General features: G+C 44.7%; 1 protein-coding gene across 2 annotated transcripts in view; it reads right to left on the reverse strand.

The window, feature by feature from the left end:
• PRKCA (protein kinase C alpha) overlaps positions 1-23,867 on the reverse strand; it is a 134,368-nt gene that overhangs the window by 45,871 nt on the left and 64,630 nt on the right. For both annotated transcript variants that reach the window (XM_071573689.1, XM_071573690.1), the window contains exons 4-5: positions 8,309-8,420; positions 7,476-7,604 (exon numbers count right to left, since the gene is read on the reverse strand). In XM_071573689.1, the coding sequence (XP_071429790.1) occupies positions 7,476-7,604; positions 8,309-8,420 (241 nt within the window). The remainder of the gene's footprint in view (positions 1-7,475; positions 7,605-8,308; positions 8,421-23,867) is intronic.

The raw sequence follows: 23,867 nt of genomic DNA on the forward strand, positions 1-23,867 counted from the left end.
CCCTCCCCACCAAAGGCACAGCCTCTTGTTGGGGAAAAGTGAAAAGAGAAATAACTCCCCAATTTTAAACCAAGTTGTGCCACAGTTGTAATGACAGCAAGCAATGTCTTACTGCTTGGTAATTATTAGTTAATTACACTCCACACTGATAGGGATGTTGCTCTAAATTAGAGATGGTTGGAGTAAGTTCAGCATCACTTGGAGTTCAAGTTGGGCACAAACCTAAAGTACTTTGTCAATATTCTCTCATGACTATTAAGGATGACAATAATCTGTGTACTGAGCAAAGCAGCAGCTGCAAGTTAAATTTCCCAACATTTTCTCCAGATTAGACTCTTAATGGAGCCTGGGAGGGCACACAGATGAACAGAGAAGCATATACTGAAATTTAACAAATCCCACCTTGCCCAGGTTTTCCTTCTAAAAACAGAAACAGGGGGAAAATGTGCCATTTCCCTCTTTGTTAATGAAGAAGAGACCATAAATGACTATTCAGCAGAAAATCAGACTATTTGATGACTGTCCTATGGCTCTTCTGCCCTGTGCTCCCTCCAGACCAGCAGTGCCCACCCAGCAGCAATTCCTGAAACTGGGACACCCACTTGGCCAGGAATAGCAGAAAGACAGAAGCAAATACAGATCTTGTTCTTAGGTGTTCATGCTTTAAATAAAAATCTAAATAAAACAGAGTGGGCTGGCAGAGAACAACTGACATTTTATGAGCAGGGTAGAAATTCAGGCAGAATTTTGAGGAATTCAGAGAGGGGATGACAAAGCTGTAACTTTTGGGTAGGTCAAGAGTTGCAAACCATATGCAGAGTTCTGCATTTAGAGCTTCTTGTGGTACCAGCAGATAAAATTAGTCATGGCAATGAGTAAATGAACGTTTCTGTCCCCAGCACAAAGCTGGACCAGCAGCAGGAGGACTTCACCCAGTTCCTTTGTGACTCACAGCACCTTCTCCCTGAATTCCCAGTGCTGAGAATGAAACAGGTTCCTAATCCCAGCAACCAATTTTTTGCCAATCTTTTGCTCCCTAGAGGGGGCTCAGAGGAGCAGGACCCTCAGCCACAAACCAAGGGCTGCTTTCAGAGGGCAATTCCAGTCTCCAACAGCCTCTCCTGGCACAATATCCAGGGAAACAGAGGAGAAGGGAGGGAGGCTCCAGGAGGGAGCTCCAAGTTCCTGTCTGCACACAATAAAGCAGCAGTAAATAACTCCATAATTCTCATTCCCTTCCAAGGAAGATCCTGGCACAGATCCCAGTGATGTGCCCAGTTTTAGGTGAGGGACAGAGGATCTTGTATTCCCCCCAGTGCACTTTCCACAGTTTCAAAGATTTGCCTATTACTGAAAAGCTTTTCCTCCAGTTTTTGGATTTTTCCTCTCTGGATGCAAAGCCCAAAGCTGCCTCCAGAACTGCTCAGCTTTCATTACAGATTTATGACAAGATTTTATTAAAACTCACTGAGTGCTTCCTTTCTGGAGCTGCTTGTGACTCACATGTACAACTGGCTCTGAAACAAATGCTGCTTTTCAGACAATTTGCAGTTTCTCTACAGGTTTCATCACTAAAAGGGCTCTCAGAGAGGAGATTTTTCTCTCTTCCACAACTACTCCCCTGCCCAGGTAACAATTCTTTTTATATCCCTCCTAAGCTCAGAGCTCCCATTGCCTGAGCCCTGAAAAATGGCAATAAACTCAGCCCTTGCACTGTCCAGGTGATGTACAAGAAACAGATTATTCAATTCCCTGTCTAGAACGAGACAAAAAGTGAATTAATGTTGCAGGAGATTTTATTCCTCTGCATTTTTTAAGATATTCTTTCCTACTAACAATAAAATGTACCATCATCCCTAAAGCTGCTTCCCAAGTTCTTGTGCCTGCAATAGCTGTTTTTGGTTCAGTTTCAGCTGGAAATCTCAGAGGAGCAATTCTATTTTATTTTTAAAACAAGATTATCCTTGTACAAATTACCATCATGCACTACTGGGTAGGACAGCTGCTTAATGAAACATAAATCTTAACACAAGATGGATCAAACAGTCTGAAAAAAGGATTCAGATCATTACATTCCTAATTTTCATCTGTACATACACTTACCTAAATATATGGGGCTTAGTTAAAATCTGTAAGCACAAGATGGGTATTTATGAAAAATTAATGGTTTTTTTAAGTACCAGGCACTGCCTTTTTCTTCATGGTAAAGTAAATTTAATGACTGGAATGGGAGGGAAACTTTCTGTTGTTATCAGTGCTGAAGGCACAGCTTTTCCTGTAATGGCTGCAGCAGCCCTGCAGATTCTGGGAATGTCACAGAAGAGATTTAGTGAAGCAAAGCAGGAGATCTGAGCCATTAAAAACATCTCCCACATGCAGCAGCTCTTTGGGGTCACTTTAGAGGCACTGGGGACTCAAAGCTGCTCAAACAGCCCAAGGTTTCCTCCATGTTCCCTTTTCTAATCAGTCACAGATACCATGAAATTCATGCCAACAAAGGCAGACACTAACACTGACCTAGAAAATCATAAATAAAATTATTACAGCGTGTGTGGGGCGGAATCTTTTAATATGAGAGTCAAGAAACGTGCCAAAATTCTGCAGTTTGTGTCCCCAGCTCGTCTGGGCAGAGGCTCCTGCCCCAGTTGCCCTCAGTAAGCAGTGACAGCACATTAATATGCAGGGCCAGAAGGTGGCCCAGCATTCCAACACTCCTCAATAATTGGGGAAATGCCCAGTGGGAGCACAGAATCCTGGGAGGTTGTGGCTGGAGAGCCCATTCCGTGCCCCCAACTCTGCAGGATCACCAGGCTCCCTCTCTCCTCCTGCACAGCAGAAGCACCACTGAGCAATGCCAGCAGGTTGTCTGTGTTCCTGCAGCTTGGAAAAGCAGATTCCCAGCCCTCTGGAAACTCTGGGCTGTGCCTGGGAGGGGTTTAACCAGGTCGGTGTAACAGGGATTAGTGCAAGTCACTCCCCTGTCTCCAAACTGCTGGTGGTGTCAGGAGGGCAGTTCTGCCCTGCTCTCACATCCAGCCCTCAAGCCCTGAGAAAGCACCAGTTTGGGTCCCAAAAACGTGGCAGCTCTTTCTAAATCAGTGCACCAAATGAGGTTATTTTTCTCACAAAAGTTATTGTTCATTCCCTTTATAAATAATTCCAAAATAAACCTCAGGAAGTCGCAGCTGTGATTCAACCACCTACAAGCTCAACCCAGAAGGGCCCTGAATTATAACGTGGGTCAAGAGGGAAATGTGAGAGTGAAAAAACTTTGAGCAAACATCAGGAGGAAGAAAATTCAGCGCAAAAAGCAGAGGTTAAGAATAGCACAAACTGCTTTCTGATGCCTAAAAGCAAAACCCCCCACGTCAATCCAACCTATGAAAGGGTCACGAACTCAGTGAATTCAGAAATCAGCAATTCAGGAGCTTTTCTATACAAAGGAAACCACCACACTGACTTACTGCAAGTGCAATAAATTATTAATATTCAATGCAACTCTCAAGCAAGTAGCTCCATTGAAAAGAAACCACTGATGTTTAAGAACTGCAACTGAATGGGGCACATTGAGCAGCCCTGGGAAGATGCTGAGTTTTGGAAAAGGGTCCCAATCCAAAACTGGTGGGAAAACACTGTGGAAAAGATGCAGGGACTCTTCAGTTCCCACACAACCCCCCTGCATGGCCATGTTTATGCACCTGGACTGGAGATCCCACCCAGTTCACTGGACTAGAGTGTGTTTATGCCCAACACTGAGTCACTCCCACCGCTGGTTCCATTCAGAGCTGCCAACTGGGAGCTGGGAGACAATCTGAGTGTGCCCCTGGCCAGCCCCTCCTGGCACAGCCCTGCCCTGTCTCCTTCCTGCCATTCACTGGGAGAAACCCAGTCCTGCTCCCAACATTTGATCAGCAAACCCTCCGTGTGTGTGTCCTGGGGGAACAAAAGGCACCCCCAAACCCTGCAGGGAGTTCTGCAGCAGCAAAGCCCAACTGGATCACCCCAAACCGTGTCCCCTGAAGTGCCACATCCTGCAGTGCCCCGTGGGTGCTGAGCCCCCCGGGCTGCCCTGCCTGCCCTGAGCTGTCCAGGGAGATGATTTGCAAGAATCACAGAATTCCAGACTATTCTGAGTTGGAAGGGACCCCCAAGGATCATCGAGTCCAACCCTTAAGTCAATGGCCCACAGAGGGGATTGAACCCCTGACCTTGGCATTGTTACAACCAAGTTTTAGGATGCCCAGCCCAGTGCCCATCTCCATTTAGCAGCACTGATGCTTTGAATGCAATCAAGGCTGGCTGGGGGAGAACCAGCAGGAACTAATTAACAACCAAACCAAGATGCAGAGCAGAGATAGGAAGGAATTCAGCTGAAGCAGTTCCACAGCTACAGAGTAATTCCTTGCAAAAAAGCTTCAGACAAAGGCTCAAACCAAACAGTCAAACATTGATTATTTTTCCTGCTGTTCCTAAACCTCGTGGACATTTAATTCGTCCTCCTTTCCCAAAGCTGAAGGCAGGGATATTGTGCCTGGCAGCTCTGGGAACTGTGTATTCTCACAAAGGCTTTCTCAATAAATATTTTAGAAGCAATGACATTCTAGGAGAAAGTTTTTGCACAGTAGTGTGTCTGTGAACCAACTGACCACTGCTAATTTCAGTCAAACAAGCACAAAAGGCACCTGAAATGACCTGTATAGCATATTTTATTTAAAAACCAAAAAAGCAGCTCATTTTCAGGACAACTGTCACTTCTATTTAAAGAAATTATCTGAAAGCTTGAGAAGCCTCAATCACAACAACAGCCCTGTAATTGTTTTATACATAATAAAGTTATAGTAAACATTTTTCTTGTTGTCTTATAATTGTAGGATGGAAATGTTTTATTTATAAACACAATAGAAACAGCATTTGCCAGGTACACTCACACCAAAAAGAGCCTGTGAAGAAAACCTGAGGAATGTCTCTAACAACTTTACCACACTCATATCTCAGAGAAGACCTTTCCAAATAAAACTGTCAACTAAAAGAATCCTTGTTTGTATCATCCCTTTACAGTGCCCTGGTACCCACAAAGACTTGTGACAAATGTTTTGGTCCCTAAAAGGATTATAAAGGCACTGAATCATCAGCAAACAAGCACATGTTATTTGTCAGATTCCGTGGTTTATGGCAGAAGTTGAAGCCATATTGAAGAACCTTTGCTGCAGAGGCCCAGATTAATGCAAACATTACATTTTGTCACTTGGATGAGTTTCAAATTAATTCTCCCTCATGGTACAATTGCTTTTAGAAGCTGCATCACCATCTCTGAATGCCTCACTACTTAGTGAAACCACCTTCTGCTAATGACAGTACCTTGGACAAATTTCCCCCTCCCACGTTGGCAGGAAGATTTTTGAAAAGTTGAGCTCCAATTAAGCATCACTTGGGATCTGTTCTGATCCTTCCCAACTCAATTTTATCCAACTCCTCCTTTCTGAAGCATTTTACAAGGTCTGACAGGAGAATATGGAGGTATTTGGATTGAGAGAGAACAGAGCCTGGAGAACACAGTGCCAGGAGGGGAGTTTGTGGTTCTGGGAGCTGTGAACACTCAGCCAGGGGCTGGTTTTCTCTTTGCTGACTGCAAGGGCACAGTCTCTGCTGAGACTCATCCCCAGAGAGCTGCAGGGGTGGAAGAACATCCTTTTGGTGTCTAACAGGCTCTGTCAAACGCCAAAAAACATCAAGAAAACCAAGGGCAGAGGTTGAGATGCTCTAAGAAGCCTCCCACTTTTCCCTGCTGTAACTTTGCCCTGGAATTTAATCCCATTTTACAGCACCAAACAGGCAATGATGAAAGCACTGCACCCTGTTCTGAGTTCATGGAACTTTTTCTGCCACTTCAGGCTTGGATTGGGGGTGGGAGAGTGTGGGTGTGCAAGGCTGGGTGTGCACAGCCAAGCATTTCTCAGGAACCCTGGGAGAAACACTCCCAAGGAAAGGAACTGCCACCCTCTCTTTCCTTCCTTTCTCTGCCTCCTCCCCAGTTTGGTAACCTTAAAGAATGTGAGAATTATTTTTTTTTTATTTTATATCTCACAGGGAGCAATATTTGGGATTGAATGCAAGCTGCCTTTGTTTGGTGAATACTCTGAAATGCAGGAAACAACTCCTCAGCTGATGGCAGTTTAGTGCATCTCTTGTGTTCTCAAGATGATGGGCAACTTCCTGAACAGATAACCACCCTACTGGGCTGCCTTCTCCACGAAAAGAAGTGACATAAAAGTGATTTTCTAACTAACAGTCACGAGTTTTTAAAGCTATTGCGACAGCTTTAACTTTTCTATTTATTTTCATGAACACCAGTTCTTGATTCAAAGTCACCTTCTATGAAACCCTGACACTTCTGAGGGGAAATGCTCCATCAGTGCCTTGAGTACAGCAAGTCTGACCAAGGCACACAAACCCACAGTGGATATTAGAATTGAATCAGATCGATCATAGAATGGATTGGGTTGGAAAAGACCTCCGAGATCATCAAGTCCAACCCTTGGGCCAACTCCAGTCCCTTTACCAGATCATGGCACTCAGTGCCACGGCCAAGCTCAGGTTAAAACCCTCCAGGGATGGGGAATCCACACCCTCTCTGGCCAGCCCATTCCAATGCCTGAGCACTCTCTCTGCAAAGAATTTCTTCCTGATCTCCAAGTTCAATTTCCCCTGGCAGAGCTTGAGCCCATCGTGCCCCCTTGTCCTATTGCTGAGTGCCTGGGAGAAGAGACCAACCCCCACCTGGCCACAACTTCCCTTCAGGGAGTTCCAGACAGTGCTGAGGTCACCTCTGAGCCTCCTCTTCTCCAGGCTGAACACCCCCAGCTCCCTCAGCCTCTCCCCACAGCACTTGTGCTCCAGTCCCTTCTCCAGCCTCGTTGCTCTTCTCTGGCCCCGCTCCAGCCCCTCAATCTCTTTCCTCAACTGAGGGACCCAGAACTGAACACAGCACTCAAGGTGTGGCCTCCCCAAGGCAGAGTCCAGGGGAAGGGTCACTGCCCTGGGCCTGCTGGCCACGCTAGTTTGGATCCAGGCCAGGATCCCATTGGCCTTCTTGGCCACCTGGGCACACTGTTGGCTCCTGTCCCTCAGTCCCCCCAGGTCCCTCTGCCTGGCTGCTCTCCAGCCACTCTGTGCCCAGCCTGGAGCGCTGCAGGGGCTTGGGGTGGCCAAAGGGCAGGACCTGCACTTGGCCTTGTTGAACTTCATCCCATTGGAATCAGCCCATCCCTCAAGTCTCTCCAGATCCCTCTGCAGAGCCCTCCTGCCCTCCAGCAGGTCGACACTCCCTCCCAGCTTGGTGTCAGTAAATTTGCTGATGATGGACTCAATCCCCTCATCTAAACCATCAATAAAGATGTTAAACAGGACTGGACCCAATACAGATCCCTGGGGAACACATTTATAGACCCTGAAAAGGTGCCAGGTGAGCTGTTTACCTGTGACTTCCAGTTTGTCCCCAGTGACTTCAGCTTTCAGGTAGATCCTGCCCCTCTTCTCCGTGTGGTCCATGCCACACAGGCTGGGCACGTTGATCACACACTGCTTGTGCACGTTCATGTCACAGGCTGTGGAGACAAAACTGGGTCAGACCCCAGGAAAGGCCAATAACTCTGATTACACTGCACACACAGAGGGAAGGGAAAGTTAACACCAAATGCTTAATTCTTGACAAGAGTTTGAGATCACAGCTGGGTGGGTTTCAATGACGTGGCAACATCTTACAATCCATCCTGGACACAGTGAATAAAACAGAGAATAAAATAACCTACTTCAGAAATCTAAATATATCATTAATGAAGTGCAAGGGGGGAAAAAAGTGAAAAAGGAATAAAGACTTGCTGGGAATATGACTAAGAAACCAGAGCACTCACGTCAGCATCAGCAATGGAAGGAGTCAGGTTTAAATTGATTATTGGTTTTTTTAGCAGGAGATCTCCAGGACAAACTAAATTCAAGGACAATACTGCCCCTTGGCTACCAACTGAACTGAATTTTCAGCCTTTAAGAGAGTGTTCAAGAGGCTTTCTCCCAACTGCCATGGCAAAGGCTCTCCAGCCACATCCAGCTGCACACGCCGCGTTCTCAGCAGATTTTCATCAGTGGGTTATTACAGCACTGAAATATCCACTTGAAATGTAACAGGGCTATAAATAGCTGACATTTGAAAGAGTATTTTCCACAGAAACGAAGGAAGAAGCTGTTACCCAGGGTGGTTTGCACTCCCTTTGTAAGCAACCCCCCTCTGGGCAGCACAGAAACCTTCACTTACTGTCACACTTCATCCCTTGGTGCAGAAGCCCATAAAGGAGTGACCCACAGTGGTCACAAAAGGTGGGGCTGCCATAGGTGTGGATCTTGAATTTGTGTTTGCTCCTGGGATCCTGGAGGGGAGAACACACAGACAGCCCCAAGTCAGAAAAATTTCGAGTGATACACTTTAATATGTTACTCCAAACACCAAAAGCTTTCCAGCTCTACAGGTCATGCTACAGAAAAACACAGTTCACTGCGGAGCTTGTGGACATCCCTTAGAGTGGCACCTGCCCTGGCACAGCCACACTGGCCTCAGTCCCTGCTTCTCCTTTGCTCTGTGCTGTGACAGTGACTCAGCTCAGAGAGCAGGCTCCTCCCGTGGTTTATTTACACTAAAACTTCATTTACTGACTGCACTTGTAGATAAAGTTTAACGACAGGGCTCAGCCTGTGGCTGGAGAGTCACAGACTGTCTGTCTGACACTGTGTCACTGTCACCACCCTGAACTGGTGACACAAAACACAGCAGGGAAACAACTTTTCAAGGGCTAATCTGGAGCACAGGAAACTGCTGTAAAATCAGGATCTCACAGACAGGACCATCCTGAAATGCTGAGACTTACAATCTATATTGTAAAGAAAATTAACACAGGCAGAGCATAATAAACAGGACAATGGAAAATAGTACCACAACTACTCCTGAAATGGAAACTTTGCAGGAAATCTCTTTCAAAATCCCTTTAATACAACTAAAAAGAAGAACCCAAAAACATTTAAAACCCACAAACAAGAGAGTGCACTTTTCATCAGTATTTAATCCTATTTTCTGTTCCAATCCTTTGCTTTTGGGGGTTTGTTTGTACACTGAAGTACAGAAGACATTCTTATTTTGCCAGCAACTCTGAGGCCACTCAGAGAAAGCCAAGAGATCATTTCCACCCATCAGAGGTGATAAAACCTATTTATCTTATTCCTGTATTAACAGGGACTTCTCATGCACTTAGAACTACCCTTGAATCTACAGTTTGCATTTTAATTATTAGCAATCATATTAATAATAATTACTACATTGCCAGTACTAATTACCTCTATTAACAGCAATTATTTTATTAGTTGCTAATACTTCTCAGTGTTTAATATGCATTAAGTGACTTCTGTGCATCACAGAGGAAACAGCATCATCTTTAGTATTTTTTGGCCAAAGGTAAACTTGTGGAGCTGAAGGGAAGGTCCTGGAAATTTTCTTCCAATAGCCCCTTTTCATCACTGAAAACTTCCAATAATTCCCAAAGCAGAGCTGGCAGTCCCATCTATAGTAAACACAGGGAGCCAAGCCAGGATATGACAGATGAACTGCCAAATAATGGCTGCTGCTTGCAAGAGAATTGAACTTTGCACTGAACTTGGCATAGATTAATTGGGAAACTCTGAAGGGAAAACCCACTCCTGTTTCCCAAATCCGTCACAATGATGAAGGGGGAAAGTGGCAATGGGAGAGCAATGGGAAAGCTCTTGTTCAGCAGTGATGAATGATGTGCTCTATTAAAATTCATGTGATTTTCATGCTAAACAGGGAACTCTCTGCTATGTCAAGACAGCCCCCCATTTTTGTAAGTACAACTGAAAGCAACAGAGCAAAATTAAATGGGAAAGGACACTCTGGGCAATCAATACCACTGACATTTCAATATCTGTCTTTGAAAAACCTTCAAACTGGCAAAAATCTGCATTTCACTGCAATTTCACTGCTTTAAAATAGACTGGGGTTTCAGAGGCTGCAATGACAGGTGTGGCTGCAGCTGAACAGCAACTGGGACCTCCAGCACACCCAGCCCTGCAAAAACCAAATTATTCTCCCTTAGTCTCAAAGCTGAGCCATGACCACAGGCACAGAGGACCAGGAGAGCTGGGCTGGGCACACCTGCATGGGGTGGAACTGCTGCCAGGAAACACCAACCACAGGGGCAGGGCACAAACCTTTATAACATACACCCTGGGCTTGCAGCAGTGCCATGCCCAGCCTGCCCTGGGCTCAGCTTTGCCCCCAGCCCTGCCAGGGATGGATCCTGCTGCACTCCAGCAGAGGGAGGCAGAACCACACGGAGGCATCTCCTCACTGTCTGTAACTACCTGAAGGGAAGTTCTACCCAGGTGGGGGTTGGTCTCTTAGAATCACAGAATGGATTGGGTTGGAAAAGAGCTCTGAGATCATCAAGTCCAACCCTTGGGCCAACTCCAGTCCCTTTACCAGATCATGGCACTCAGTGCCATGGCCAAGCTCAGTTAAAAACCTCCAGGGATGGGGAATCCACCCCCTCTCTGGGCAGCCCATTCCAATCCCTGAGCACTCTCTCTGCAAAGAATTTTCTTCTGCTCTCCAGCTTCAATTTCCCCTGGCAGAGCTTGAGCCCCCCTTGTCCTATTGCTGAGTGCCTGGGAGAAGAGTAATCAGGAGTTGTGCAGCAGATGAGCCCTGAGGTCACAGGTTGGTGTAAATAAGTGCAGTCTTTTATTTCCTACTTCCATGACAGAACAACAGGATTGTTCTCCAGACCTGATCCAACTTACAATCATATTTAGTCACTACGTTAAAAGGTGAAAAACAAGCTCAAAATATTCAAATGACTTCATTTAGACAAATGACAAAAATAATTCCTGAATCTGAGCAGTATAAACTGTGGGATTGTTTGTGTTTCTGCTGAACACAGAGGTGACCAGACATTACATACATGCAAACCAGCAGCCAAATTGTCCCAAGAGATTCAAGGTCACTGTTCCCCCTTCCACAGAAAAGCCTCAGGAGAGTGGCCAGTTTCCCTCCCTGTAACACACAGCCTTTAGACATTTCCTGCTGTGAGAGAAACACTGAATTCCACACCTTTCTCTGTCCCCCCTCCAACTGTCTGTAAAGGATGGACTGGCAGGAGCTCTGCTCCAACAGATCAATGAAACCACTGCAATCTGTGCCCATCTATTTCACTTAAATCGGCTTTAACTCCCCCAAGTGAATACCAAGTTAATAAAACATATTTAAGAAGCACCAAGCGTGGTTTTCTCTCAGCAGAGCCAAATCCCACACTCATCCCACGCTGTCCTTGGGCAAAGTACTGTTTCAGTTCTGAAAGCCTCCAGAATTCAGCTTTTCTAAACACCTTCCAAGCAGTGACTGCACCACCCAGGACCCCACTCAGACCCAGGTCTGCTCGAGACACTTTCTTCTGTTTGCTGTTCATTTTCCTGCTGAGATAACAAAAATATTGGTTGGTGAATTATTTGCTCAGCATCTTAATTTGAGAAAGCAGCTTCAACCTCGAGGAGCAGGAAGAGCCAAGGAGCCAGATGCTTCTACTTGAAATAACTTCAAAATAAGGCTTCTGGGATCAGAACTCAGGAAGAAGAAATGCTAAAAAGTCCTTCTTTAACTGGTCACCAGCTTTGTTCTTCTCTGGCTGAAGGAGACTGAGAGCAAAGGGAATCTGAGACTCTTGGGAATGATTAAGATAATGTCACTTCTTAAAAAAACCTCAAATACTTAAAGCTTGCTTGACATTTTCCCTCTCAGAGCTGCAGTGTAGAAAAGTACAATAAAAGATAAGACTTCTACAGCCTGAAGAATCAAAACTGTCCCAGGGGCTGAGGGTGACCAGGACCTCTGGAGACTCCTGAGCCCAAGCCTGGCTCAAAGCAGGGTCAGTACAGAGCAGTTGGTTCTGCAGATGCTCAAGGAGTTCCTCCTCAGAAGACTCCACAGAGCACCAAATCTACCTGCCAAGCACCCAAAAAAGCTCTTCTGCAGGGGGAGATGCAGCTCCTGAGAGCCCCTTCCTGCAGCAGGGGAGCAGAGGAAAGACATGGCCAGGCTTTCCTGCTGGCTGAGACATCACACAGGGACCCTTTCCAGGAATCCCAACTCCAGGCAGGACTGGGGGTTCAGAGCTTGGAGTGGCTCAAAGGGGTAACTTGGAGAAGGAATTCACTCACTCCTTCCTTCAACCACTGACATTTGCAGATGGCAAAGCTGAACACACTGGGAGGTGTCCAGAGCATAAATGGGGTTATGTTCAACTCTCCAGCAGCAGTGGAAGGGAGTGGTGGGATAAGCAAATGAAGGCTGAACAAAAATACAGGCAAAAACCCCTATGGAACTGAGTTTCTAAGGCTGTACAACAAGGGTGCAATGACAGGAGATGGGCTCTTTCCAGGATGGATTTCAGAGAGAAAGGAGAAAGCAGCTGCAGCACAGCAAGTTCAAAATGCAGCCCATTCCCCCCTGGCCTCGGGGGCTGCAGTGACAGCCAGGAATGAATTCTGATTCTGCAGCACAGGGGAAGACAAGACTTTTACAATAAATGACATAGCCAAAAATAACAACAAAAATGGCTTTTCTCATTGCTGCTGCTATGATGACTTTTAATCTTACTCTGAAGAGAGTTAAGAAAGGACAAAAGCAGAAACAAATTGTTTTTAATTAAAACTAACAAATTTCAATCAACCATTTCTTCTCTATGCTTGAAGAGCACAACTTCAGCACAGCTCAGAAATGATTCAAAGGCTGGTTTTTCAGTCCCCCCCCTGGAATTCACAGTAAATTATTATTTTTAATTAAAAGAAACAGGTGGGCAGTGAATAAACTGATTTCGAGTGCTGCCTTTTGTTGCTGTTCCTCTTGTATAGAATAGAACTGATTGAGTTGGCAAAGAGAGAAAGAGCTGCTTGACTGTGCTCCCAGGGATTTGTAATTTCCTAATTACTAGAAAGGCAGAGAAATTCGGAAGGGACTTGGTGTTTACTGGCCATTCCTTCTTCATTCTTTTTTAATGAAGAAACTGCAGTATAATTACAGAAAGTGCATAAACAAAAGACCCTGTTAGAAAATGATTCATGAGTGGGAGAAATGGAGAAAGGTTTTGCATCAGACACACAACTCAACATCCCATTACTGTGTACAAATGCTTTCCCTAAAGAGCCAAGGAGCTCTTTCTGGAGGAAATCCAGGGATCTGGATTCCAAAGGAGTCCTGGAAAAGAGAGACACAGCTGGGTATGTCTCCCTTAAACCCCCTAATTTCTTACTTGTATTATTTTGTCACTTGTAAATTAATTTGTTGAAGACACACTTTTCAGCACAGAGCATCCTCTACCCCTTGAATACAATAATTAGTTTAACCTGATCTGATGGAAGAAGGAATTGTAACCAACTGCTGCTGTACAGGAGAGGATTGACACTGGTGAATTGTTCAATATTCCAGTTTTGGTGCTTCCCAAAGGAGCTGCAGTGTGGTTGGGTGCAGAGCATCACTAACATCATACAGGACTCACCACCCCCAGGGAACAAGGTCTGTTGTCACTGTGTGACACCAAGTTTCAAAAGAATTACTCTACATTAATATAAACAGCTTCAGTTCTGAGATACTTCAGTATATTTGTGTACAATACATCCTTACCAGTGCTTAACTACTTCAGAGTGTTTCATTATTGGCCAACTTTCTCCTGCTGGAGATGACAGGACTTATTTTTTCCCCCCATTATCCTTCTTTGAGCCAGCTGATGGGAAAATGGAATGAGGGAAAGGGAAAACCAACTTCACCTGAAATGCCCCTTTCCCTGGGAGAGCAGCGACCCCGAGGGCAGAGGAACCAGGTCAAGCAATCCAACATCTGCTGCAGTCTGAGCACTGTTCATACAGGGAAATGATCCATATTTATCCATGAATTCAGGGGAAATGGGAATTGCCCCAGACACCCTTTCAGGAGCAATCACAGCCCTGAGTTCACTGGTTAAGGCTTCAAAAAGCATCTTTGTGACCCCAAACTTCCCAAGTGCTGACAACAGCAACAATACAACAAACTGGAGCTTTGATTTGTGAAGCCAAACCTGCCCTCAGTTCTGCCTAAGGAGGTTTGAACCAAGGTCTTTACAACTATTGAGTGAGAGATTTGAGCAGAGAGCCAGGAGCTGATTTGCCAAGAAACCCCCCCAGCAAAGCAGCAGCAGCACTGTGGGCACAGACAGGGCAGTTTGCTGAGATGCTGCTTCTCCTCTGAGCTCATCCAGGATGCAAGACCCTGAGCAATAAACTGGTTTGCATCTCCCACTCCCTCTTTCCCCTCTGAAATGCTGAAGAACCCAACTCCCTGAAGGGAAGTTCTGGCCAGGTGGTGGTTGGTCTCCTCCCAGGCACTCAGCAATAGGACAAGGGGGCACGATGGGCTCAAGCTCTGCCAGGGGAAATTGAAGTTGGAGAGCAGGAAAAAATTCTTTGCAGAGAGAGTGCTCAGGGATTGGAATGGGCTGCCCAGAGAGGGGGTGGATTCCCCATCCCTGGAGGTTTTTCAGCTGAGCTTGGCCGTGGCACTGAGTGCCATGATCTGGTAAAGGGACTGGAGTTGGACCAAGGGTTGGACTTGATGATCTCGGAGGGCTTTTCCAACCCAATCCATTCTGTGATTCTGTGGATGTGGCACTGAGGGAGAATCCACCACATCTTGATCCAACCCCACTGTGATGAGTGAGAATCCACCACATCTTGATCCAACCCCACTGTGATGAGTGAGAATCCACCACATCTTAATCCAACCCCACTGTGATGAGTGAGAATCCACCACATCTTGATCCAACCCCACTGTGATGAGTGAGAATCCACCATGTCTTGATCCAACCCCACTGTGATGAGTGAGAATCCACCACGTCTTGATCCAACCCTACTGTGATGAGTGAGAATCCACCACATCTTGATCCAACCCTACTGTGATGAGTGAGAATCCACCACATCTTGATCCAACCCTACTGTGATGAGTGAGAATCCACCACGTCTTGATCCAACCCCACTGTGATGAGTGAGAATCCACCATGTCTTGATCCAACCCCACTGTGATGAGTGAGAATCCACCACGTCTTGATCCAACCCCACTGTGATCACCAGCCCAGGGCACTCTGTGCCCTGGGCTGGTGATCACAGTGGGGTTGGATCAAGGGTTGGATTGAAGATCTCTGAGGTCTTTCCCAACCCAATCCATTCTATGATTCTATTCTATGATTCCACAACTTGCCACTCCAGCACATTCCCAGGCACACACTGCTGTGTTGGGAAGTGTTGCTTCCCAACAGGAACAGGCACTGCCCATCCCCATAGCAACAGATGGGTCCCCACCTGCAGCCAACCCACCAACTGCTGCACAGGTTTGGGGGTGACAACTGGGCACTGCAGGAGGGTGTTTCCTGCCCAGCAAAAAGGGAATCCAAGGAGAGGTTGGTCTGTCCCAGGGAATGGCACAGAATCCTGGATATCCTGCAATGCACACCCTCGAGCTCTGCTTCCCTCCTTTGCTTCAAGGGAAGAATTGGCATATCCATCTTTATTTCTTTGGACACACTTCATTGGAATCTTGCACTGATACCTGTTAATAACACACAGGCTAATAAACCAATTAAAAATTTTCCTGTCTGCTGCAAAATGACCCAAACTGTTTATTGTGGTCTAATGGCAAAACTGTGCTGAACTGAGCACAAAATCAGTGATTTTTTGCAAAGTCTGGGAAATAGTTTGTTCAGGATCAGGCAGAATTTCACAGCTCAGCAGGTTCCTCACCCAGAAACCTGTGGGCTGTCCTGCTGCTCCTCACTTGACAAACTTTATTAGAGACAGACATGAATCTGAAACACCCCAGCAAATTGCCTTCAAAGTTACTCACTGAATAATTCATTATTGCCTGATATTTTATACATTGGTTAAGCACCAAGAAAAAGGCAGGAGGGAGGGGAAAATATGCATAATTTAAACCTACCCTCTCATTTCTGCTCTTCATCTCTTCAGAAGTACAAACATTAGTACCTCTAAACCAGGCAGACATTTCACAACATAGGCAGAGTTTTGCTCTCCAGAGACAAAAATCCCACGGAATGTTTGTACCTATAAATTATATTTCTGATTGAAGGATTTGCTTCAAATATATTTATCTCCAAAGGAAACCTCTGTGTGAAAAATGCTGCCTTCAATAAATCCCAGCCAGGCTCCCACCGTGGTGGATACTCAGGCACAGAGTCCTTGAATGATCTTTTCCATTGTATAACCACTCCAACACTATTTATTTCTGCATTGAACAGATGTTTTTCCATATGCCTCAATAACCCTTCTTCAGAAAAGAAACTCCAGCACATCAGATTTTTGCAGACCAAGGAATACAGAGATCAGACCTGTTAGTATTTATAGGACATTTGGTGTATTTTCTACAGCAAAATCAGTATCTTCTCTCTGGAAAAAGTCACCAGTCCTCCCCTTGTGAGTAAAACAGAAACTGGCTGTGCAAGGTGCCCTGACATCAGCTTTGGTGCCCAAGTCCTCACCATGGCAGAGATCCCAGACAAGCTGTCTATCCAAACCATTTTTCCATGGCATTGTAGCAGTTTCTGTTTATTACCTGATGAAAAACTCAGAAAACAACACTGAAACTTGAAGAAAAAGTTACCAGCACACACGAAAGCCCTGAGAGAAGGGCAGGCTTTTGGCACAGCCTCCTGATTTGCCAACATTTGGCAGCTCTCTTGGTGTTTTAAACCCCAAACAAGACACTACTATTAGAGAAGTGTTTCTCTGTGCCCACAGCTGAGAGCACACTCAGATTCAAAATAAGAACCTTGGGCAGAATTTGACCCTTTTGAGGCTTTCTAATCAAAAATGTGAACACAATCAGGGCTGTTGTAATCACATCAGAGAAGTGCTGGGAGCTCTGGGAGAAGGATTTCCTCTCAGCTGCCATCACTTGGTTGCTCCTGAGGCTGAATTGAGTCCCAACTGCTTTACAGCATCAGGAAAAGTCCTCCCAGCATTTAGCAGTGAATAATAAAATCTATAAATATTTAATGTCTGGCAATTAACTCTGCACTGTTCAAAGGAAGGGAATAAGGGAAATAGAGAAAGGCTTCACCCAACCATTTAGTGACATTGCAACATCCTCCTGCAGCCATTTTCAGTGTGTCCCAGCCTGGAGACCAACCCAGGGATGGAAGTTTCAGGAACAAGCACTTTTCCTTCTCTTCCTTTCCTGAGAGTGTTTTTCTCAGGGCTGTTGATGGCAGAGGAGCTGCCCAGATCCCACTGAAGGCTCTGGCTTTGGAAGGAAGCCTGCACAGAAGCCTTTTGCTGGAAGAATACTCCCAACCAAGGGTTCAGACTCCTGCTTTTAATTTTCAGGAATCACTGGAGGGTTAGAACATCCCTCAGTGGAGACACCACCCTGTGACCTGCCCTGGGGCACCCTGAGCCTCTGGAAATACTTGGACTTGGGAACATGAACCAAGGCCAAACTTTGCAACAACCCTTGTCTGTGACCCCAACTGGAGCAGTTCCTGAGTTCCCAGGGCAAGGCAGACCCTTCTGTGAGGTTCCTCCTTCCTCCTCCTCCTCCTCTCTGGCAGGAATGGTCCCAGCCAGGGGGAATTCCTGGTGCCCTCAGTGCTGCTGTTCATGCCACCCATCACTGGTGAAGTTTATCCTCCTGAGTGTTCTATTTTATACAGAAAATGTAGAACCAAGAGCAACAGACAAAAGAGCGTGAAAATAAATGAAAAACTTTCATTTCATAAATAGAGTAAATAAATAAATAGCTTTTCTTTCATTTCCTTAACAAAGGGGGAAAGTTGTGCCATTCTGGCTCTGCCCTGGTTTTACATTCAGTCACCAAACACATCCTGGAGTCCCTGCAATGACAGCTCTAATTACAGCTGTAATTAATTTGCCACCATGAGGCTGCCCACGGGTCTGTCCAGTGCACCAGGTACCTCTCACACCTTTAGCTGGGACAGGCTGATGTTTCCAGGGAGGAAATCAGAGGTTGGAAGGACCTTGCCCTGTGTCCACAAAAGGAATCCCAGAGCAATGTCCATCAGGATTGCAGAGCAGCATCCAGGGAATGGAGGGCAGCAGAATAAATGCATTTTTCCTCATCTCAAGTAATGTAATTTTTTAAAAGAAGAAGAAGAAAAGAAACTGCTCTTCCTCTATAATCCCAATATACAGATTAACAGAAGCTTTTTTAGCACTGCCAGCTAAGCCTTTGTAAGGCTCCATCCAAAACAATTATTAAAATTAATCCCAGGTACAAATGGAATTGCACAATGTTAATCCTGCTGAAAGAAAAATCTGACATGATAACCCTGTAGAGGAGTGACATGAGGAGGAAAGAATGGAAAAAACCCAATCTTTGCAAACCAGTTTTGCTGGAACTGCTCAGGTGATGGTCCTGTGGGATCACATCAACATTCCTGCTGTCAGTCAGATGTCCATCTTTCCTTCTGAGGTGGCCACAACTGGGCCACCCACAGCCTATCAGGAAGAAGCTGGAATCAATTCAGGGTGATTTCCAGTTGAAGGTAAATCTAAATAAAAAATCCTGAGAGAAAAATCTTTCCCTAATTGACCACCACAGGGAAAAACTGAAAAGCAAAGCAAATATCTATGAATTGGCAGCCAGAAATTCCACTGTGTCTTCAGGAGCCCTTAAGAAAACTCATTTTATCACAGAAAACATCTCATGGTTAAATGGAACAAACCCAAGGAAACAATCACATGTGCCCTCCAGATGAACTTTCACATTTCAAAGGAAACCAATGGTCCCAGATAATACTTTTACAATGTACATAATCTGAGTTATTAGATGGCAACATAATGCAATTAGCATGATGATGTTTAATACTCACATAAATCCTCCTATTGCAGTTGAGACTGAGAATTTCACACTCAGAAAAAACACATTTCCTACATTGCTCCTCACTGGGCCTTTGGGTTTGGATAAAAAGAAATGAATGGATGAATTTCAGATTTGCAGTCAAGGCTTTATCTCTCCCCAAAAAATAAAGTTGGACTGCACTGAGGATTTTTCTGCCTGTTATTCCCTGTACTGTCCATGGATCTTGCACAAGAGCTACAATTGTGGTGCAAAAGGTCCTGTAGTCCCCCTGCTCCAAGACTAACAGTGAGTCTCCCTTGATAAGAGGGGAATGTGGGAAATCCTCCCTTCAGGCAGTGGAGAGGGCAGAACAGGCAAAGCTGCAGGATTAAACCCCATGTGACTGCTCCAATCCTCATCAGATCCTTGAAATGTCCATCACATTCATGGGGGGGTTGTGCCAATAAAAAAAAATTAAAATTACAACAATAAATTATTATTTTTTTAATGCTACAATCAACATGTTAACCTCTCTGCTATATCCTGTTCATCCCTGAGTGCTCATGCCAGGCAGGTTTGAGCTGGCACACTCTCCCTGGCCCCTCCTGAGGTGTGTGCCCAGCTGGCACCCCTTGGAGCAGGGCAGGGACCATGGCAGAGCATTTGGCTGCTCCAGCACATCCAGCCTGGGCTGGGGAGAAACACCCACCAAAGAACCCACACAAAGGGTTGTGTTGCTCCTTGGACCTTCAAAGGGGTTCTACTATTTTCTTTGGGTCTAAGTTTCATTGAAGTGCAAAGATGCACATTTTTATTTCATTTTCACATTTTTCTGGCATTATTCTCCCAATTTTTTCCAAGCAGACAGCAAGTGTTGTCTCAGGAGGTAACAGGCCAGAGCTTGAAGGGTCTGTCCAGACTAACAATGTGCTTTGAAGAGTCTGAGGAGGTCACTCTGTCCAATTCAGTTTAACTGAACCAGACCCAGATGGTCTATGATTTAGTTTAATTAGGCTGTAGATAAAGAGCATCTCAATCCAAGGCAGGCCAGTCAAGGATCAAGCATTAAATACAGGCACACACTTGAAAATGCACAAGGCCAAACCCTGTGCTGCATAACTGAGAAACTGCAGCAGTTTCTCCATCAAAGCATCCAAAGGTCAGTCCCATTAGAAAGCAAAAGGAAAAACTTCCCAGGGTGGTCTATGAAGGATGAATAAATTGGGCAAATTGAAAAGTACATTCTGAGAAAAACCTGTTTATTACAAAAGCAGTGCTGGTCCCTTCATTACACAGACATAATACAATAAGGCCCAGTAATCTATCACAAACTATAGCTACAATTAAATAGATTATTCTACCCATCCATTAAGGAGATCTAATTATGGACCATAATTAGCAAGGCCATAATTCATCTTTCCCTTTGCTTTTGATTATTACCTATTCGTTTTCTCCCTTTTATTGACAGACTTCACTTTTAAATTATCACCTTTTAAGTCAGAACAGCATTAAGAGGCTTTTAAAAACCAGATGATTTTGCAGCAGGTTGAGCCACACAAATTGCAGTCCTGAGGGTTTTGTTCCCCCCCAGGTATCAGCACAAATGTGATGCTTTGTAACCATGGATGTCCCACAAATACATGGAGATATCTGGGGATGTTCATGCACAAACAGGCTGAGAAACAGCCCCTGCAAACAGCACAGATCTTGTATTTCAGACAGCACAGAACCCCCTCCCACCCTCCCACATGGGGGGTTCAGGATTTATTCACCTCAGTTAATAAAGTGCCTCCTTGGTGACTCTGCTGGGAACACCAACACTAAATGGCAAAGGAACAACATCTGTGTGTGGATGGATTTGGAATTCCACACCCCCTTTAGAGGAGGAAAAAATTTTGCCAAAAGGCCTTAATCAAAAAAATATTAATATTACAGATATCTTCATGCTTGACATTCTCAGAAGACTAAACAAATCTGCTTCTTATGAGGAGGAACTTGATTTCCAGATGTGACCCTTCTGAACCCCGACTTCAGGAAATGTTTAATTTTTGGAAGTCTCTGTTGATTGAGATGCATTGGGCTTTTATTGCATGACTAATAACCCAAACCCTTGGACTGTATCCCAACAGTACTGGCAAACCAAGCAGCAATGAACCTGAGCAAGTGGACTGTGGGACAGGAGCAGAGGGACTGGAAAAGCAAATGCAGTGCAGTGACAGCTCCAGCAAAAAAAAAATCAAATTTTCCTGTTTTCTTCATTTATTTCAGAACTACTGGAAAATAAACCTTCATTAGAGTAGCCATTTCTGGACTGTTATGTCACTAAAGTGACTTGATGTAGAACCTCCTTGAGAAGGTGCCTGGAGCAGTTCAGGTCCATGTTCTGCTGCAGCAAAAGTCTCCTCATTTGACCCCAGGGCTTTATTGGTGCCAAACACGAAGCCTTGGGAACCACTTTGATTTAATTTGAGCTTGTAAGATCAGGAAACAGCTGGACCTTCTCACAGAAGAGCAAAGGATTAGTCTGGGATGGAGAATAGAACATTTTCTACTCCTCTATTCTATAATGCACTTCCAGCAAATTAAAAAAAATAAAATAAAAGATGTGTGTTTTATTTCTCTCAATTTTACCTCTGGGTGGCAGTTTCTAAATTAAGCACGTTAAATATAAACTCATTTGGGTCTGACCCCAGCCTGTCACATCAGAGATGGCAAATCCCCTTTATTGCAGGAATGGGGAACAAAGTCTGTTGATTGCAGAGTTGTTTTGATTTTCCTGAATGGTCCAATCAGGCTCTTGGCACATGAAACACAAGCAGCAGATGTTAAACAAAACTCCGAGGGATTGGACAGCTCTCCTCAAAGTTACAGGACTGCCTGAAGTTTCCCCTGTTGGTTTTTGGGGTTGTTTGTTCTTGTTTTTTTTTTTTTTTGTTTGTTTGTTTGATTGTTTGTTTTTTGTTGTTTTTTTTTTATTTTTTTTTTTAATTTTTTTTTAATGTCCTTCTATACTTTTTGCTTCTCCCAAAGCATTTTCCTTCCTCTTGCCCCTTGGAGGACTAAAGGAGGACTTCATATAAGAGGAGGTACCCAGGTCTTCTTCCTGTTGCATGCTAGGATTGGATTAGGGGCTCAAATTACCCCTAATTAAATCCGAATAATTTTGGCAGGAAGGAAACAATAATTTAGGATAATCTCAGATTTCACATGATTCTAAGAAAAAAAAACACTCTGAAAAACTATTCTAGAAAAAATCTGTGAGAAAAAACCTAAGAACCTTCTTCACAAACACTCCATGTCTTTATATAATATCAATGATATGGAATGATGATAATAAATGTTAATAATATTATAATATATAATGTTAATAATATGGAATGATGATAATAAATGTTAATAATATTATAATATATAATGTTAATAATATGGAATGATGATAATAAATGTTAATAATATTATAATATATAATGTTAATAATATGGAATGATAATAAAGCAATTAGGTGGAGAGCAGAAAATTCTATTTGCAGGCCAAAAATGGATCATTTCTCACCTTATTATAATTTCTATAAAAAGGAATAAAACCCTAAAATTCAGAGTCTAAAATGCTTTTCTAAGAGGGGTCACACAGAAATCACTGAAAAATGTCACTGCTTCTAGTAAGTTTAGACTTGAGGTTTTTAATTAATGTCCACCAAGTTAATAACTTGCAATTATTCCACCAGTCCTTCAGTGCCAACAGGGTCTAACCTGAACAGCTGCTGTAACAACCAGGTTTCAAAAAACTCCAAGTTTTGAGCTTTTTCTTTCTAAAAAAAAAAGAAAGAAAAGCAACCAAAGCTATGTAGACACTTTTTTAACTCTTTTCCCAGAGGTTTGACCTCCTTTCTGGGCCCTTCTCTGCTGGGCTGATGCTGCTGTTGCCATGGGAACGGCCCTGCAGGTGCTTTGTTGGGGTGACAATGGTGGCCCCACCACTGCCACCTCTCTGTGTCCCAGCCCAGCAGGTCCCTGTCGTGGGGACAAAGGAATCAATCCAGCTCTGACTCTCCCAAGGTCTCATTACCAGAATGCACAATATGATTTTACTTTTATGAGCTCAGCCAATGCTCATTGGCGCTTTAAGGCCCGGGTTTCATTAATTACACAGTTAATTGCAGCAGTTAATCCACGTGCAAGGGAACTGCAGAACTCAGGACTGTCGTGGCATTACTTCAACCCAAAAAGCAGGACTGTGGTTTGCAGCACAGGGAAGACCCCACTGCTTTCCAATCTCTTTGCCCCAAGGTTCATTAAGCTCTGATAAAAATCAGATCAATTACAAAGTGAGAGAATATTTTGTGCTGAGGACAACACCTAATCCAAGCTCCTGGAGACCACTGGCTCCTTCAAGGCAAAGCCTGTAATTCCCAAAGGCTGAAGGAAAACCTGTGAACTATTTGGATCTTTTCAGAGCATCACCCAGTAATGGACAGTGCAAATTAACAACCAAACAACAAAGCCGTGCCCAGGAGTGCAACCCAACTGCTCCTGCCCAGGCCTTGCCAGGAGCAGATGAAGGAGCTGCACTGGGCAAGGCTGGCACTGCCCCCCTCCCACCAGGACGTGTCTCCACCTCCCTCCTTGCTGTTCCTCTCCCTTTCATCCCTCTGTTCCAGGGTCAAAACACCTGCATGAAGGAAACTGGCTCTCTCCTGGAAGAACAAGCTGTTCTTCTCTCCCACCCCCTGAGGTGTTCACTGGAGTTCTGGGGTTTTTATCCAGACATCAGTTCCACTCAGCAGTGATGAGCCAACCCCTGCCAAGGACAGAGCCCCCAGGAATGCAGAGCTGGGGACATCTCTGGGGACACTCCAGAATTATTTGTGGCATATGGGATCTACACAGCTTTGCAAATGAGCCCACGCCTTTCA

This window comes from Pithys albifrons, chromosome 19, assembly GCF_047495875.1.
Source record: "Pithys albifrons albifrons isolate INPA30051 chromosome 19, PitAlb_v1, whole genome shotgun sequence".
NCBI classification, from domain to species: Eukaryota; Metazoa; Chordata; class Aves; order Passeriformes; family Thamnophilidae; genus Pithys; species Pithys albifrons.